This window comes from Melanerpes formicivorus, unplaced genomic scaffold, assembly GCF_026170545.1.
Source record: "Melanerpes formicivorus ecotype bairdi unplaced genomic scaffold, bMelFor1.0.p_v2 SCAF_35, whole genome shotgun sequence".
NCBI lineage: Eukaryota > Metazoa > Chordata > Aves > Piciformes > Picidae > Melanerpes > Melanerpes formicivorus.
In genome coordinates, this window is record NW_027142387.1 from 6,102,693 (window position 1) to 6,122,320 (window position 19,628).

At 44.2% G+C, this 19,628-nt stretch overlaps 1 protein-coding gene across 2 annotated transcripts in view; it reads right to left on the reverse strand.

Annotated features, from left to right (window-relative positions):
* The window catches only part of CDK6 (cyclin dependent kinase 6), a 123,118-nt gene that overhangs the window by 32,545 nt on the left and 70,945 nt on the right, over positions 1-19,628 (reverse strand). For both annotated transcript variants that reach the window (XM_068157019.1, XM_068157020.1), the window contains one exon: positions 1,561-1,670. In XM_068157019.1, coding sequence (XP_068013120.1) covers positions 1,561-1,670 — 110 coding nt within the window. The remainder of the gene's footprint in view (positions 1-1,560; positions 1,671-19,628) is intronic.

Genomic DNA, 19,628 nt, shown 5'->3' on the forward strand with positions numbered 1-19,628 from the left:
GAGGGACTGTTAGCAAAGGCCTGCAGGGACAGGACAAGGGGCAATGGTTTGAAATGAGAGCAGAGCAGATTTAGATTGGATATGAGGAACAAGTTCTGCACCATGAGGGTGCTAGAACACTGGTTCAGGTTGCCCAGGGAGGCAGTTGAGGAGATCCCCGGAGATACTCAAGGTGAGGCTGGAGAAGGCCCTGAGCAACCTGCTCTAGTGGGGGATGTCCCTGCTGAGTGCAGAGGGGTTGGACTGGATGACCTTTGGAGGTCCCTTCCAACCCAAACCATTCTATGGTTCTATGACAAAGCACTATTTGCATTTGCAAATAAGTACAAAATAGAACTACAGCTCTCCCTAATTCAGCTGACCATGTGGGATTTGGAGTGTCAGTGAGGCTCACACATCATAAAAGGACAAAGAAAATTAAATTGGTGGTGTTGCTATGTGATAATATTTCTTATCTGTCAGAATACTGCAAATTAAATGAGGGGGGGAAAATAGAAGTTTGAGGATGGTATAAAGTTCTGTGTTCAGTTGTTTTGTCCTGTGTCACTCTTGCTGCAGATGCTGTAATGAAGTTGTTGACTTTGCTACTGACAATGCTTAGGACGAGAGGAAACCTTTCGAAGTTTGCAGGCTTTAATTGATACTCCTAAAGTCCACTTTCTTTTTGTTTTTTCTTTCCCTCACATTTTCTGACCTCATTTCTGAGTCATAACAGAGAGGGTGGAGGATAATAATTCTACCCAGGCCATTTGACCAGGCAGGAAGCCCAAGAAAAATGATTTTTCCATATACTAACATTAATAAGTAGTAGAATTCCAAAGTTATTTTGCAAGAATTCAATTAGTATTTTTAACTTCATGCTGTATAAATTCAGTAGTTGTTTCTCAAGCCCCCTGCAGTATGGCTTCTCCTTGCACATTGAAACAATTTTGGGGTTTAGGCCAACCAGTTGATAATTTTTTTTTCTCCCACATTTTCTTTATAGACATTCTTTGACTCCACGCTGGGTGTTACAAAATGTCACAGTTTCTAGATGGAGAGCTCCCAGGTGACGCCAACATGCACTTCTTGCAGTAAGCTCAACCAAAATGTGTGCCATTGGGTTAATATGGCAACAGATTCACCTTGCTAAGGTTCCTGGGGGGTTGTTCCTCTCCTGTGTGGTACAACTTCCATACCAGTGTCCCTTCCTTGGGGAAAGGCCAGTAGACAAGTGCTCCTTTTGCCCTCACAACTCATCTGCATCCAGCTGTTGTGTAGCAAGATAGTTCTGATGGGCAATTCAATGGAATTAGCCCTAAAAAAGGCATTTATCTGTTTCCTTTGAGCTATAATTGCTCACTACTTACACTAAAGACCTTATTCTTAAAAAAAATCCTATTTCTCTTTCCCATTTCTAGAAATCAACTTTGCAGTGACTACTGAGATCCAAAATATGCCTGGTGCTCCAGTGCATGAACTCTCCAACATAACCATGACCAAGTGCATGAAATCAGACATCACTGCCCACCTGTTCAAGTTTCAAGTTGAAAAGACAGAAGCAATAAAACTGGCTCTTACTTTCGACGGAACATCTCTGCAAAGATGCAGCCAACACTCCAAAGATCAACTGGTGTTGCATAGCTGGACTGCAGTAGAACTTCAGGAGCTCTATACCACAAAGTAACAACCTGCAAAAAGAAAAAGGAATGTAAGAGAGAGCAGGCTTAGCCACAGAACTGCAGCATCCTAGATGCTGTGCTTTGTTCAAATCTGAGAAATTAAGCCAAACTGCTTTTACCAGGAAAGGGTCCTCCATGGAAAACCTGAGTATGGATGGCTGCAGTGATAAGGAGTCTGGGAGTGAGGCCACTTCTTGTCAGGAACAGTGCAGTTCAGGGTGCACCAAGACCAGAGCATCATAGAATGGGGTTGGTATGGTATCAGAGTATCACAGCATCACAGCACACTCTGACGACAATTCTGGGAAGCTTGTGCAGCTTACAGAGCCCAAACACCTTCCAGTGGAGGCCTGGATTCTTCATAGAGCAACTCTCAGTCTGTTGAACTCCTTTTCTTTAAACAACGTTTTTGGACCCCTTAGATGTAGTCACCAGAGCCAAAGTGGAACCAAATAAGCTAGGGGATACTGTGAGTTTATTCCTAGGACAAGCCAGAACCTGTAGCCTTTGTCTGTCCTGAGCCCTTTTATAGTGCACATGATTTTTTCTGGTAGAAGAAATGGGATTAGGTCAAGTCCATGGGCCAGCCTGGGCTAACATGTCAGGCCTCTTTCAAATTCACCATGAGCCAGCAAGGAGACCTCGTGGCCAAGGTCAACAGTGTTCTGGGGTGCATGAAGAAGAGTGTGGCCAAGAGGTCGACAGAGGTTCTCTTTCCCCTTTGCTCTGCCCTGGTGAGGCCACACATGGAGTACTGTGTGTAATTCTGGGCTCCCCAGTGCCAGAGGGACAGGAACCACTGGCAAGAGTCCAATGGAGGCCAGAAAGATGCTGATACTAGGGAGACTCATAGAATCACAACATCATAGAATGGTTTAGGTTGGTAGGGATCTTAAAGGTTATTTAGTTCCCAATTCCCCTGACACAGTCAGGGACTCTTCCTACTAGACCAGATTTCTCAAAGCCTCATCCAGCCTCGTGTTGAACACTTCCAGGGCAAATTTACATTAGATTTAGACTGGATATTAGGAAGAAATTTTTTACAGTGAAGGTGGTGAGACACTAGAACAGGCTGCCCATAGAGGTTGTGGATTACCCTTCCCAGGGGGTGTTCAAGGCCAGGTTGGCTGAGGCCTAGAGCAAGCTGGGCTAGTGGAAGGTGTCCACAGCTTCTCTGGGGAGCCTATTCCAGGGTCTCACCACTCTCATGAAAGACAAAGATTAGAATAACTTATAAAGTTATGTTACCAAGGGTAGGGAGTTGTGAAGCTCAAAACCAGCACAAAGAGAGGTGCAAGAAGAGTGGGTTTTGTTGTTTGGTTTTGGGTTTTTTTTAAGTGCTAACAATGTAATTGTCTTCTAAGCAAAAAATAACAATGGAAGCAATCAGCCGAATTTGCTGGTCAAAGGCAGCTGAAACAAAAGCAAACACAACATCGATTGCGATCATTACATGCCCTGACAGCCTTTGGAACTCCTGAATGGATATTTGCACAAGTGGTCATACTTGCTAAAGTTCCTCTTCAGCACTTTGATCTCTGTTCACAAAATCTGTCTTGGAAATAGCTCAATAACACAGTGCAAAGTTCTGCACTGTCAGGCTCAACTCCCAGATAGCTGCCCACAGAAACACTCCTGCATGGAAGCTGGGCACTACTTAGCACCATTCATTTTGGTTTGGTACCATACCAGTGATGCTTTCATATTGATTACAGAATGCATGGGGTTGGAAAGGACTCCCAAAGGTCACCTTGTCCAACTCCCCTGCAGTCAGCAGGGGCACCTGTAACACAGATCAGTTTGCTCAGGGCTCCATCAGGTCTGATCATGAATATCTCCAGGGATGGGGACCCCACCACATCTCTGGGCAGCCTGTCATTGCCTTCCAGTACCTGAAGGGGGCTACAAGAAAGCTGGAGAGATGGCTTGTGAGGGTGTGTAGCACTAGGACAAGGGACAATGGCTTTAAACCAGAGCAGTGTAGGTTTAGGTTGGACATCAGGAGGAAGTTCATTACAGTGAGGGTGGTAAGACACTGGAACAGGTTGCGCAGGGAGGTGGTGGAGGCCCCATCATAGAATAGAATAGAATAGAATAGAATAGAATAGAATAGAATAGAATAGAATAGAATAGAATAGAATAGAATAGAATAGAATAGAATAGAATAGAATAGAATAGAATTAACCAGGTTGGAAAAGACCTTTGAGATCATCGAGTCCAACCTATCACCCAACACTATCTAATCAACTAACCCATGGCACCAAGCACCCCATCATCCAGTCTCTTCCTAGACACCTCCAGTGGTGGTGACTCCACCACCTCTCTTGGCAACAAGTGGGCCCAGATTGGTTATGGTCTGATAAATGCACGCACCCCCTGGAGGTCAGTGCTCACAGTCAGGCATTCAAGGTCAGGCTTGATGGGGCTCTGAGCAACCTGATCTCGTTGGGATGTCCCTGCTTACTTGGTTTGGACTAGATGACCTTTAAAAGTCCTTTCCAACCCAGAGCAGTCAGTGATTCTGTGAACACTTCTGCCAATGTGTGCCCTAAAACAAAACTCCTTTTCCAGCGAAAGGAGGCACAGGAGAGTTGATCCCTTCCTGACTGGAGCATGGCAGCTGGCGGGCAGTGCTCAGGTGCTGAATGAGTGGCACTCCAAGCTCTTGCACCCTGCCACACTCCATTCATGCATGCACAAGGCACTGGGAGATTTCACTGCTGAGACATTTGGTAAGTTAGACCTTGAAAAAGAGCCATTTCCCAAGTCCTACAGCTCAATTCCAGCAAATGCCTGATTGCTTTCTAGTCAGAGGGGGAGGAACCCATGCTGAGCTTCTTTGATATGCTCTGTTATTACCCTGTAATTAGAAAATGATCAAGAGAACCATTTTGGTTTGGAATGGGCAAGTCTGTGTTTCAAAATGTCAACCTGAAAGGGATCAAAGTGTGCTAAATGCTAGTGTGCCCACAAGCAATGCCACAGATGACTCTGCTGGTGATGCAGGTCTTCTCCTGAAAAGCACAGGATGATGCAGACAAGGCAGTGGTTTTGACACAAGGCTTCACACTCTCTTTTCTCTTACCATAGAAACCAAGAAAATATTTGTGGACATTCCATTAACATTTGCAGATAACTAAAAATGAAAATGGTTCTGAACACAGGATATGGTGAGGCTCAACAACTAGATCATCACTTCCTCTTCAGCAGGCTTCTGACTTAAGAGTGAAAAAGAGCTTTGTTTAGGTAAGCCACACCAGCAGGGAGACAGGCTCCTGCTTTGCTCTGTAGACAACAGGCTCACATCTTGGTGGACATCCTAAATTCTGCACAAGACTCTTAAACACTTTTGGAGGCTGTAGGCTTTAGTGATTGTCTTGCATTTTAGTACTCTCATCTAATAAATGTCCCTCCTGGGCTTCCTCCTTGCTTTTCCTCTCTTTGCCTGGTCTCTTTAGCCTCCCTCTTACACCAGCCAGGTTCCTCCCACCTGTCCCCTGGCCTCCTAGCTCCTCTCCCCTGCTTCTGCCTTTCTGCCACGTGCCAGTGCCACTGAAGACGCCCAACTCCTGCCTCTCCTGTGCAAACACCCAGATGGACACAGCCTGCTGCCCAGTCATGTTCTGTGTGCTCTGCCTGTCCTCATGTTCCCTGCCTGCTTCCTTCCACCATCAAACTGCCCCAAAATTCATATCCTGTCCCTCCAGCTCCCTCCAAATGCTCCTGGGCCAGATTAGCTCTCTTCCCCCCTTTTAGCTTCTCAGCCCCCTTTGCCTGTTCTGAGGATATCCTGTGCCATTTGGATCTCATGGATTAAGGCACATATGAAAAGACTGAGAATAGTTAAAACACTGGAAGGAGCCTGTACCTACAGGAGCAGCTCTGCTCCTTCTCCAGTGCACATCTTATGTTTCCATTACCCAGATAAGATGGGATGATAGCAGATAAGGGTGTTATCAGTAGCTGCAGATTGCTGCTTCTAACAATTTAAATGTAAATTGATTCTGGCAGAACTTCATGACAAAAAGAAATGAAAGGTGGATCTGGGAGGCATTAGCAAGAAAAAGAACATCTGCAAAAGTCTATCAGGGCTGTGCCTGAGCCCTGGAGAAGGAAATGTGCTCAGTAAGAAGCCAGGGGAGAGCTGCATTTAGTCAGTAAAAGAAAGGCAGCTTCATTCTGACACTGAGATTTCTGCCTTATTGTACCTGATAGATGTTGCTATCTGGGATTATCTGGCCTCAGGAGTCCTAATTTTGCACTCCATGGTACCTTGTCTCTGATGAAAAATCAAACTGGTGGTAAGAATCTGCTGACCTGCAATGCCAGCACAAGACCCAGGGCTTGTGTCAGTCTCATTTACTTTCCATTTACTTCACAGAGCAGATTTTCACTTCTGGATAACTGCTGAATTTAAATGCACCATACATAGCCCTTTCCAAATATAGTTGCTGCCTGAACAGCAGAACAGTTCAAAAAGGACAAAGCCAAACAGAGGTTTAGGGATGAGGTTGAGTAACACAGACACAAAAGGCTACATTTTGGTTTGCCGCAGACTCTAAGTACAGACCAGTGCCCAGTCGCATGGCTACAGGAACAAAGCAGGGATCAGACTGGAACACAGCAGCTATGTCTGTGCTGGGAAATTAAATGGGACAGGAAATGCTCCTTTGGCACTGAGACCAACAGGCACAGAGTGCCCTATGTCCATATTATTAAATTCTCAGCCTCCCAGAAAAGGTGATTGGATGCAGGCTGCTTACTGGGAACAGTCTTTGGGCCATGCTTTGCTGTGCCTAGGAGCTGTCTGGGGGAAGCTGGTTGGCATAACTCAAAGCCATGCCAGGAACTCCTCTAATAATTTAACAGTATAGACAATTGAGCTCCGGTACCCACGGATGTTTCCTGGCGCTCTTTAATCCACTCCCCAGTGAGTCATGCTGTGGCCCCAGGTCTTCCTTTCACTCTCAAGAGAAGGTGGTTTGCTATGCTGCCCTCATCTCTGCTGGGTCAGAGGGGACTACAGAGGGTGATGGGGTGGAGAAGGCATGGTCCAATCCTCATCTCGCCCACTGACTGATCTGATGCTAAGTGCATTGTACAAGTCAGGTAAACACATATTGCAACTGCTGACTGTCTACAAGAATTGACTTGCCTAAGTGGTCATGCTTTGCAAAGGGGTTGGACTTGATGCTATCTGGAGCTCCCTTACAATCATTCCATTCCATTCCATTCCATTCCATTCCATTCCATTCCATTCCATTCCATTCCATTCCATTCCATTCCATTCCATTCCATTCCATTCCACTGATTTATGACTGGCCCATGTGTAGACCTCTTCCTTTTACACCTCTAAAGCTGAATGAGATTAATTCTATTCTAATTAGAATCACAGAATTATCAAATGGTTTTGGTTGGAAAAGCCTTTTAAGATCATCCAGTCCAACCATTCTCTAATCCTACCAAGGCTGGAGCCACGGCCCTCAGCATGACATCTCTGCCCCTTGGAAACACTTGCAGGGATGATGAAGAAACATATGAAACCTTCTATAGCATTTGCTTTCATAGAAGTCATTCCACAAAAGCAATTACTAGGGTCCTTAAATTCATACCAAGTATCCTTAACTGCAAATAAAAGTCTGCTTCCAAATCTTTTGCTTTTGGCATTATGGTTTCTACAGCACTCTTTTTGGTGCTGATCTTGTTAATTCTGTTTGCCATCAGACACTGCCTCATTTCATTGCTTAAAACATTTCAACATCATAAAAGATGATCTGTAAATTGTTATTTTTTTACGTTCCCTAATGGTTCTTAAATTCATTTATTATCTTCAGTCCTCACTAACAAGGCTTTCACATTGTCTTTGGGGCATCTTTGTGACTCATCTATTTTTTTAGCAAAAATGAGGGACTGTAGCTACAGAATCTCTGGTGCAGATCGTAGAGTACAGCTTTTAGTCTTGCTTGGTGGTCTCCCACCTTCATCAAAATATCTATTGCTTCAAACTCTTCAGAAGGATTCAAAGTTTCCATCTTCACTATGGAGCTGCTACTGAATTGCTGCTTCTTCAGGGGACTCTAAAACGACCTGCAGAATTTGCAAGCATCATAGAAAGTTTCTTCTCATCGCTATGATCAAGCCTGACACATTCATCGGTCTGGTTGGGAGGACAGAACTTTATCATCACCCCTCATCCTGTCACTCCATGCCTTTATCACAAGTCTTTCTAAAGCTCTCTTGGGAGCCCCCTTCAAATCCTGGAAGGCTGTTCTAAGGTCTCCCTGGAGAGATAGGACTGGTGGTTCTTCATCCACCATCTAACTGTTTCCACTGCAGGGACAGGTATGATTGGAGAGAGGTGGGTTTTTTTTCTTAGAGACAGAGGATGATATTTTGTCTGTTTATAGAAACATGAACATAGTTTCCCTTTTAAAGTCAAAATGTCCCAGACTACCCCTGGTGGCTTTTAGAGAGCACTTTGTTTCTTGACAAAACCTTTAATATATATAAAAATTACACCCTTTCAAGTGCTGGGACAGCAATTTTATCTTTTTATTCCCATTTGTCTCCCTTTTAGGCAGGAGCTTGATTAGCTGCCTTGTGAAAAGTGGAAGGATTGCTGCTTTTAATTCATTAGTTAAATCATTAAGCGAAAAAACCATTCTATTTATAGAAGGCACAAATCCTGATCACATGCACTACCCACTAGCAAGTTGTTATTTTCAACTGAGATCTCCTCTTGTTGATGCTGAAACATTTGGGCTTTGAAGAAAGCAAGGTTTAGCTTGCTTGGAAGATGACCTGACAAAGAAAGAAGCCATTCATTGCTTTCATGCACACAAAACTCATCAGAATTTTCCCTTTTTGATTTCCAGGAAGAACCACAGAAGCCAGCCTGATGGTGCTGCTGAAGAATATTTCTAGGTACATCCGTTGTTAGTAGGAATGCATCTGTGTGTGTCTGCACATCAGGTGTGTGCATGAAGACATTTTATCTACACTCAGTAGTTTTTACCTCAAAAGTCTCTGTGCACTAAGCCACCGTGTGCAGCAGCTCCTAGAGAGGGAAACTGGCTCTTCAGATGAGGTAATATTTGTAACCATGACTGACAATTCAGAACTTATCTCAAAACTAATACAAGGAAATGTATTCAAGCAGCTGATTTCATAGAATCCTCTCCTGATACCACACGCAGCACAATTCTGAGAGACTACCTGAAACTTCACTGGAAAAGTTGTTTATCTTTGTACCAAAAGAAAGAAGCAAAAATAGTATCAGCAATATTGTTGTACCTGGCCCAGGGCCCATGAAAGTCAAAGAATCATAGAATCACAGAATAGTAGGGGTTGGAAGGGACCTCCAGAGATCACTGAGTCCAACCCCTCCTGCCAGAGCAGGATCACCTAGGGCATATCACACAGGAAGGCCTCCAGGTGGGTTTTGAAATTCTCCAGAGACACAGACTACACAACCTCTCTGGGCAGCCTGCTCCAGTGTTCCATCACCCTCACCACAAAGAAGTGTCTCCTCATGTTGAGGTGGAACTTCCTGTGTTCTAGCTTGTACCTGTTGTTCCTCATCAGTGAACACCACTGAAAAGAGCCTGGCACCATCATCTTGACATCTACCCCTCAGATATTTACAGACACTGATTGGATCCCCTCTCAGCCTTCTCCTGTCCAAACTGAACAGCCTCATGTCTCTCAGTCTCTCTTCATAGTAGAGATGTTCAAGTCTCATCATCCTTGTAGCTTTCCATTGGACTGTCTCCAGAAGATTCTTGTCTCTCTTGAACTGGGGAGCCCAAAACTGGACACACTATTTCAGGTGTGGTCTCAGCAGGGCAGAGTAGAAGGGTAGGAGAACCTTTCTAGACCTGCTTGTTCAAAACCATGATGTCCTAAGCTGCATGGAACAGAATTTTTTACGGACTGTGGGACAACTCAGTTCTTTACAGAAATGGTCAGGTGGCTTGTGCTTATATTGAGATGTCTTTACCTATGGAAATACTGGACAACAGCACCTGAAATTGACAGCTTTTAACAGAAGATAGTCATTCTGCAGCCATGCTCCACAGTCAATAGCCAACATTTGTGGATTGAAACAGTAAATGATAATGATCTCTCTCAGGGCTGAAAAACCCAGAGAGGCAGAAAAAAATAAACACAGCTGGCTTCTTATGCTGATCAAGTCAAATATCTGCTGTAAGAACAAAGGGAACCCCTTCCACAGGACCAAAACCAACACAGCACTAAAAGGTGGCAGCCTGTGGCACTGCCTTGGAATGCAGGTCTTGTTCTGAAACCTGGCACCTTTCCACTCACTCAGACACCTGCTGGCACTGGCTAGCTGAGGGAACAGTTACAATTTCTAGTACCAGATTTTGTGCCTTGCTCCAGTTGCTTTGCTCTACTCCGTATCTTTAAGCAGCCACAAACCCAGCACATCTAGCACCCTGCACATTCCTACTGGGTGGCATCCAGCTCTTCTGATCTCACACCACTTATGGACAGTCCCTGGGAGAAGGAGTATATGGAATCACAGAATCATTTGGCTTGGAAAAGCTCTTTAAGCTCATCAAGTCCAACTGTTCTCTAACTCTGCCAAGGCTGGTGCTAATCCTGTCCTTCAGCACCACATCTCTGCCTCTTTGAAACACCTCCAGGGATAGGGATTCAACCACCTCCTTGGGCAGCCTGTTCCCATGTTTGAGAACCCTTTCACAGTGAAGAAGTTTCTTCTAATAGCCAGTCTAAACCTCCCCTGATTCAACTTGAATTTGTATCTCTAACTTGTCCCAAGGACCAAGCCACAGCTGGCTCCAAGCTGAAATGCCCAGAAACTGGCCTGGTCTCTTCCCAAATTCACCAAACTAGAGAATCTGAGCCTTACCACTTAGGCCTTGGCTTTCTAACAAAGAGCAGCTTTCCACTGCTACTAGAAACCCATAGTCTGGTTAAAAGAAAAAAAGTCTCCCCACTTCCTGGTGCTGTGCTAGACTTCAGCTCTGAACAGAAGAAACCTAAATAAAGTAAAACCATGAAGGCCACCACAGACCTCTCTCCCATAGAACTAGGGCCCACTTCTGTTTCAAACCATCTTTAGCAAAAGGAGATGATGCACAAAGCAAATAGTGCCTCAGAGAAAGGATTAAATCCTGCCAGTCCTCCAGAGAAGACTGTCCTGTGAAGTCTGCAGCTGCTTCTCGATGAGGAAGAAGCTTTTAATGAAACATGGCCACCAAAACTGACCTGAACAAATGAGTTGCCCTCAAAAGGAATCAGCTGTACTGCTCTGAGGCAAATGTAACCACTGGGTGGGAGCTGAACACAGAATTCTCTTGGGATCCTGACTTGGTACAGACTGCTGTGAATAAAATAAAGCTTTTCTGCTTGGGACTCTAAAAAAGGGGAAACTTGGTGAAAATAACTTCTACAGGATGCTGTTTTCATTTAGTTAAGAATGAAACATAAGAACTCATGCTGGGCTTTGAGTTAATGGCCAGAGATGGATAGGAAGGATACAGGGCATGTAAAAGAGGTGGTACCTTGATAGCTACAGCAGAGGACACATGTGCACGAGCAGGTTAGCTGCTGGGTAAGAGCATGCCTGATCCTTACTTAGTATGTGCAATGAAGGTAAAATAAACTCAATCAAAAAAAATTTCTTCAAATGTATTTTATGCTGAAAGTCTGAGTTGGGCCTAGCACATCTAAAATTAAGATACTTGTGTGGACAAGTTATAAAGCTGATACTTAGGAGAAATTTCTCCTCTCTACTATGTTTTAGCTACAGTTGTTAAAAATACTTGTGGGTTTGGGCCCTCTTCATCTCTATGTCCCAGCAACTCCCAGGAAAAACAGCACTATGAGCTGTAACCATTCCCTAGCAGCATGGCATGGGATGGTGGAAGCTTTCACAGCACCTGATAGAAACATGGAATCATAGAATCAGGAAATCAGAATCATGAAAACACAGAATCATGGAGTCATAGAATGGTTTGGGTTGAAAGGGAGCTTAAAGGTCATCTACTTCAAATCCCCTTGCCAAGAACAGGGACACCCACCCAGCTTCCTCCAGGCTCCATCCAAACTGGCTTATGGTGCCACACAGCCTCACACCTCTCCTTCCTCAAAGCGGATTGGGACTGTGATGCCCCTGGTGGAAGTGGACGTGTGTGTTCCTACTGAAACAGACTCCACCAAGGCTTCAGTAGGGGTCTGATTTCATTGATGTCCTGGTATAGTAAATCAAAGGGCTGGTGGAGCAACATCTGTCAGTGATACTCATGAGAAGCAAGAGCTTGCAGTTTAACATCCTGTATTACAGCAAAACCTGAAGGGAACCCAGGGCTGCAAACAAGGCAGCTTCTCTGCAGCTTGGACAAGGGGAGCCTGAGGGGTGATTTCATTCATGCTTATAAAGATGTGAAGGGCAGTGTCAGGAGGAAGTGTCTGGTCACATGCATTAGAAAGGCCTTTGCTGGAGAAACAAGCAGCTGCATTTCAGCTGAAGCTCAGCTGCATGTGAAGCATGTTTAGGCAGATACCTGAGACACATGGATGTTCTTAACAGAAGCCCACATGGAGTCCCACCTGGTGAAGCCTGTAACTAAGTGGTGGTGGAAGCAGTGTGTCTTTGCATCCACATTAACATCCTGTACAGATGTTATGTTGTTAACCTCAAAGTGGAAACTCACCCTGAAGGGGAATTCACTGACACCTCCTCCATCCAAGCAAATACTTTGACCACGAGGCTGGGGGGGGGCGGTGGGGGGTTGGGTGACAGCTCTTTCCTTGCCTTTGCTAAAGCCAACTCCCTATTCTGCCAGGAGTATGTGAGTCATGGGGCAAGACTGTGTCTGAAAGTAGCTTAGTGCTTAAGAACAATCAGCTGGAAGGGGCGAGTTCCTGGATCCTGCTCTCTGGAATGTGTATGCATTTTACATTAGACCATCACTGGATAAAAATAAAAGCAGGCATTAATTACATTGACCAGGCTGGATTTGACTTTAGATATAAGCAGATTGTGTTCCATTTCTCTGTCTCTAAAAACTCTAGAAGATGGCACTCTTCTTTTATTCTGTGGACAAAGGAGCAACATCTCCTCCACTGCTACTCGATACACTACTCACTTGCCAAAACTCAGGAGTCACAATACAAAGCAAAGCCCAAAATATTTAAAGTACCCAAAAGAACATTTCCTTCACTTGTAAACACTTCAAGATTTTCTGAAGTATGTTAAGATTTAGTAGAATGGTTTGGGTTGGAAGGGACCTTAAACACCATCTACTATCAACTCCCTGCCACAGGTAGGGACACCTCCCACCAGCATAGCTTGCTCAAGGCCTCATCCAACCTGGCCTTCAGCACCTCCAGGGAGGGGGCAAAGTTACAGTTGGTCCAGTACTACCCCTTGCTAGGCTTTATTTCCTGTTTTTAAAGCTTGTGTGATTAATTCATGCTCTTTTCAAGAAGCCAGATTCCAAGGGAAATTAATTACAGATAGCATATTGGATGAGTTGGATAAAAAAGCCCTGAATTAGTTCACTGAAGACCACTCCAGAGGGCTTACAGGCTGGAAAAGCTATCCAGTGTTCTGTTTCTGACAATGATACTGCAGAACAGGGGACTCTTCTCTCTCAGAACTGATACAAAGCATCTTATTTAAGCTAAAGAGATAACAGCTGAAGCCAACACAAACAGGAATGTTCAAGGTAATGGCTGCTTTCATGTTACAAGTTCTCATGTCTGAGGGCACTGCATCAGGCTAAAGGACAAGCAGATAAGGAGATATTGCTAGTTCCTAACAAATGGCAGATAAAAGAAGCTCTTCTGGATTCTGATTAAGTGACAGCATTCTACACATTCCTGCCAGTTGAGAAAGTTTGCCTGAGAACAGCAGCTATGTTACATGTGAAGCAGCACTGGACAAGCATATCTCTATGTTTTCAAATTCCAGGGTGAGTAATGGCCCTTGCCCTCAGCCCTTAAACGTGAACAGAAGCTGCCTCTCTCCTCCTGGCCAGGCAGGAATAGCTCCCCGTGCTTCACTTTCCATTAAGATGTGTAAATGTGTATGCTGAAAGTAAAGAGAAGTTCTGTAGGACTCCATGGCTTGCAGCCAATGTTTACAATGCCCTGGGTGGGAAATGCCAAGGGAAAGGCTCTCCATGGCAGGCTGGAGGAGTCTTTGCTGTTGCCGCTGGTGACCTTCTGCCTGTGTTTTCAAAGCAGCTCCTGGTTAACCCCTTGCACACTGTGTGCACAGAGGCCTCAGGGAGAAAACACCTTCTCTGAGAGTACAAATCCACATCAAGGCATCTGGTTGCAGCAGTGGTTCAGGGAGTGTGGACTCTGCATCTGCTGCTGCAGCTGTGAAACCGAGCTGATATTTTAATAGTCTGGGTTAACTGGGTTTAGCTGTGCTCTGCATGGTGCAAAGCAAATGTTCTCAGCTTCAGGCAAGGGACACAAGATGGACACGATGTTCACAAGCACAGGGCTTGTGAAGCACTGGTAATACAGACTCTTCAGGTCAGAAGGAAACATCTACTTTAGTTGTCCCTGGTCAATCAGTAGCAATGCTGTTTGCTGGTAGTAGCACTACCTTCTGGGATCTCCTCAGGAGAAGGATGATGCTTACAACTGAGGGCAGGCTGGCCTGCCCTTGGTTCAATGGAGATACACCACGAGGCAGCACTCAGCGTGGAATGGAGAACATAGAATCACAGAATGGTTTCAATTGGAAGGGACCTTCAAGATTACCTAGTTCCAACCCCCCGCCATGGACAGGGACACCTTCCACTAGAGCAGCTTGCTGATCTACTTTAAAAGGTTTTGCCCCTCTCTTGCCTGAGAATGAAAAATCCAATACTGAGGAGGTGTCCTCCTGTGTCACACCCCTGTGTCTGCTCCACAAATCCCTCATGGCTCCTAACTGTTCAGGATGAGTCCTTAAAAAGATGATAAATATTAATGTGCATAAAAGGCCTTCCAAACTGTTCATCTCCATATGCAATGCACCCTTGCAAAGGGAGAATGAATCAAATGGGAATTTATCTTCAAGAACTAGTGTAAACGTTCTAATGGTGTCAGATAAGGAGAACATCAAAATTACTACCAGCTCGCCTTGGAATAAACAGTTTCATAGATGTTTCCCCATCATCATAATCAAGATGCCTCTCAATGTCTTTTTCTCACAAAAATCTGTTCTCAGAATCAATAATTCCATGCAAAACCTCCTTACCTATTCCCTGCAAGTGAATGACAATGTTGCCACCTCCAGCAAACTTTCACAGCATTAACAGCCACAGAGGGACAGCAATATGCAACCCCCCTTGATGACCCTTCAGAGGAAGTCCTGTAAATAACATCCTCATGGGGTCAGGAAATCCTTCATTGCATGGCTCCATGGATCCTGAGGAGGAGAGAAGGGAGAAGCGGTGCTAGAAGTGAGAGCTTCTTCAGAGAAACAAAGCCTGAGTGCCATCAGCTCTGGGACTGACACAGATCAACAGCCCCTACAGTTCCTGCCTGCTATAAAAGTCTAAACTTAAAGGTAGAGGAGGTACAGAAGAAGCTGATAGGACCTCATTTATTCTTCTGAGGGTTAGAGAAGGTACAGAATAAGCTGATAGGACCTGCCTCGTAATACCTGAAGTGATCCTACAGGAAGGCTGGAGAGGGACTTTCATAGGGGTGTCTAGCAATGAGACAAGGTTTGAAGCTGAGGAAGAGAAGAGTTAGACTGGATCTGAGGAAGAAGTTCTTCAGTACAAGTGTGGTGAGACTCTGGAATAAGCTGCCCAGGGGGATTGTGGATGCCTCCTCCTCGGGGGTGTTGAAGGGCCAGGCTGGATGAGGCCTTGAGCAGGCGAGTCTAGTTGAGAGGCATCTCTGTCCGTGGCAGAGAGGTTGGAGCAGATGATCTCTGAGGTCCCTTCCAACCTGAGCCATTCTAGAATTCTATGATCTGCTCTTCTGAGGTTTAGAGAAGGTACAGAACAAGCTGATAGGACCTCATCTATTCTTCTGAAGTAAAAAATGTCATGCTGATGTTATTAGGCTGTGTTAAAAAAGCCAGCTGCACACCTTATAAAAAGCTCCAACCTAACTCCAAAGAGATACGAAATTCCTACTGCTTTCAGTGGAAGCTCTGAGTGGTGGGAGGAAGACAGATTTAGAGAGTGGAATAACTTCTGTTTAGACTGATACTTGGGTTTAAATGGTAGTGCTTGAAAAATGAGTTTCAGAAATAAAAAATAAGAAGTAATCCACGTTTTGTAGACAATTACATCTGATCCACACTAATTTCTAGGAAAGAGGCAGTCTGCAAGGAAAAGGAATTATTGATTATGGCAAAAAAAAATGTCTTTAGCTTAGAATGTTATTTTCTGTGTAAATGATGAAACTTTTAAACTGCTGTTTAAAATCATTACTGATTGTGGGCTCAGAAACTAAGTGTTTTAAAGAGCTAACAGTGTGGTTGTTTTTAGAAGGATTCTCTCAGGCAGAATTTAGTCCCAAGCTGTTTTTTGTAGCCTGAAGCTTTTATAAAACATGGGCCTAAATGACCCCTTCTTAAGCTTTTATTTATTTTTATTGTTGTTGTTTATTTTTATTTTATTTACAGAGCATCTTTAAATACCAGATAAACTTTGTTTTGTTTTGTTTTGGGCTACTGCAAGAAAATCTGAAAATGAAACTTGTTTGAAATGAAGTAGGAACAGGACCAAAATAACCCCATTAGCATAATTCAGCAGAAAGGAAACAGAAGTCAGCAGCACGATGAATAAAAGAGAACAGGTCTCCATAGAATCATGGAATTGGTTGGGTTGAAAAAGACCTTCAAGATCATTGAATCCAACCATCAACCCAACACCACCGTGACCATTAAACCATGTCCCCAAGTGCCATGGCCACATGTTTCTGGAACACCTCCAGGGACCGTGACTCCACCACCTCCCTGGGCAGCCTGTGCCAATCCCTGACCACCCTTGCAGAAAAGACATTTTTCCTAACCTTCAACCTAAACCTCCCCTGGCACAATTTCAGGATATTTCCTCTTGTTCTATTACCTGATACTAGGGAGAAAAGCCCAAGCCCCATCTCACAACTTCCTTTCAGGGAGTTGTAGAGAGATCATTTCAGTTGCAGTAAAGGTGTTATCAGCAATAATAAAAGAGGCCTCTGAGGAACTGAGGTGTCAGTCTGGAAATATGCCTCAAAAGCAATTATATGGAAACTCATAGTATTTCCTAAACCAATTCCAGGGAGATATCTTCAGGCTGAAAAGTAAAGTGTTGCAGATGACGTCTCTCAACAACCCTTTCCCTCCTGGGATGAATGGCAGTGGACCTGGAAATGCTGCGGACAAGAATGCCAAGTGTTGTAGCTCACAAGTGAGGAAGAAATGTAATTTTAATCAATTACATCTCAGGCAAGCACAAAGTAAATGACTTACTGCTCCTGTAATAAGTGATATATAAATCAGCTTCTTTTCCAGAGCTTAAAGCCTTGCCTTGTCCTTGACTGGAGAAGGAATGAGTTTTACATATTTTATGATGAATGGTAGCAGTTCACTAGGTTGGAAATACACGATTTTTCATTTTGATAAGAGAAGAAGACCAAGCTCTAATTTGGAAAGGGATGCTGGTGTCAGCATGTTTATGTTGATAAGCACAGACATGCTTTTGAACTTCACTGCCTTCAGTGGAGCCTAAGGAATCACAGAATGGTTTGGGTTGGAAGGGACTTTCAAAGGTCACTCAGCAGAGCAGGCTGCTCAGAACCTTGTCCAGCCTGACCTTGAATATCTCTAGTGATGGGGCCTCAGCTACCTCCCTGGGCAACCTGTTGCAGTGTTTCAGCACCCTCAAGGAGTATCCTGCCTGTCAGTGACCAGAAGGTTGCCATGCTCATCGCTGCTATAGACTCTTCTTCATCTAGTTTTTTCATGCTTGTTCCTATCTCACACCCCTAACTGGGACTAGATTACATTTTTAAGTGCCCTTAGGAACTGAAACATCTAGCGAGTCTTTAAAGTGAGTAAGACTCAGTTTCCACACATGGTAGGATACACAATGGGCGGATACAAGAATATGAAGAAGGGATCCATGCATAGGAAACAGCACATGTAGTAGTGAAAACTGATTGAGTTCACACTTTGGCTTTTACTGAGTGAAGCAGGAATGAGTCCTCTGAGACTTAGAACTCTGCAGATGCCTTCTGGTCGGGGACAATCATCAGAAGCAACAGGTATACAACACGCTCAAGCTTAACACACTCAAGCTTCTAGCACAGCCTCTGACTGACGTTATCTGCACAAGACCCTGTTCTCAGCAGTTTTTAACTTCCCCAATATTTCATTGACTACAGGAACATTTTCCATGCTGAATCTCTTTGGAGATTCAGCTTCAATGGAAAATTTCAGCTGAAGCCATTCCCATGAGTGAGACCAGGGAAAAAGACATGGTTTGTCCATCTTAAATTCTAGTGACCACCTCTTTGAGAAGCTCTGGTGCCCTCATGTTTTGGAACAAGAGCTGTGGAATTTGGCCTCTATGTCAAGGAGGTGCCTTTTGCTGTCCTTGTAAAACTTGGCTCCAAATTTGGCCAAGTCATAAATCTGAAACCCAGCACATGCTCAGTAGGGATTTACTCTGGTGCATAATTATTGCACTTCTGGATTTTGTGATTCCATGATTTTGTGATTCTGTGCTTCCATGATACCATGATTCTGTGACTCTATGACCTGCAAGGCTGTTTCACCTGTAGGTGAAAGTAAAAGTAACCTGCTCTTATTTCTTCTCTTCTTTGCTGTGTACTAGTAGTAGCAAAATCACTCACTGCTCTGTGTGTAGTACGTCAGGAGTATAAACCTTCCTTCAAATGATGCCAATAACTGTTTCTAAAGACAAAGGAATTAGAAAAGTGGTAACCAACTAGCATGCTCCTGCAGCCGCCTGTGTTCTCCAAGCACTGATGATGTATTTGTGAACTATTCCCTAAAGCAGATAACTGTTAAGGACTGATTTCATTGATGAATTAAAAAAGGCAGCATTCAGTGCTGCTGAGGGTCTCCTCTTTGCAGCTGTTGCTGTGATGGGCTGCCCTCAATGAAATTTTCTCCCTTTTCCTTCTGAAAATGCACCACCTATAATTTAACCTTTAAAACACAGCCACTGTTTAAACGTCTCCCCACAACAACAACAACAACAACAACAAACTGCACGGCTTTATTTCTTGTAGCAAACTCTTTAGATTCATGCAGCAACAACCGAGCTGCTCCATACACAGTATATAGTTAAAACTGCACAAGTGAAGCCAAAATATGCACAGCTAAAAGGAATGTTACAGGGGGGCCTCTCTTAGTGAACAAAGCAGGCTCAGTTTGGCTCTTTTTCCCTAGCGCTACCACATCCGCACATCGTTAGTTGGAAAATTCCAGATATATGCTGTAATTTTTTGTGCTTTTTTTTCCCCCCAGTACACTTGAGGCTTTAGTGTCCAGATGCCATTTCTACCCCCCCCCCACCCCACCCCCCTCCCTTATCTGTCCCTGCTCGTTTGGGCTATTGCCAGTTGTGGTCAACAATTAATACAGCAAAAAGAAAAATACAGTACACTCCCTGGCAACTGGCAGAGGCTCACAGGAAATACCAAATAAAAACTTTATTATGTATTGTTTAACTATTTTGTTTGCCTGTGGGCCACCCTGTTGTTGGTGTAATTTAGCAGAGCATGCTCCATCTGGATGATCTGTGCGCAGGCTCATTGTTCCCAGAAGCTGTCACGCACAATCACTGCTTCAGCCTGTGGCCCTCTGCAGAAAGAAGCAAAGGCATGGCAGCCCTCCAGCCTGCATTCCTTTTCATTAGACAACTTGTGACCAAATGTTAGAATAGAAGAGTAACCTTTTAATATTCATGTAATTAATTTACTTTCCCCTTTAATTATAAACCT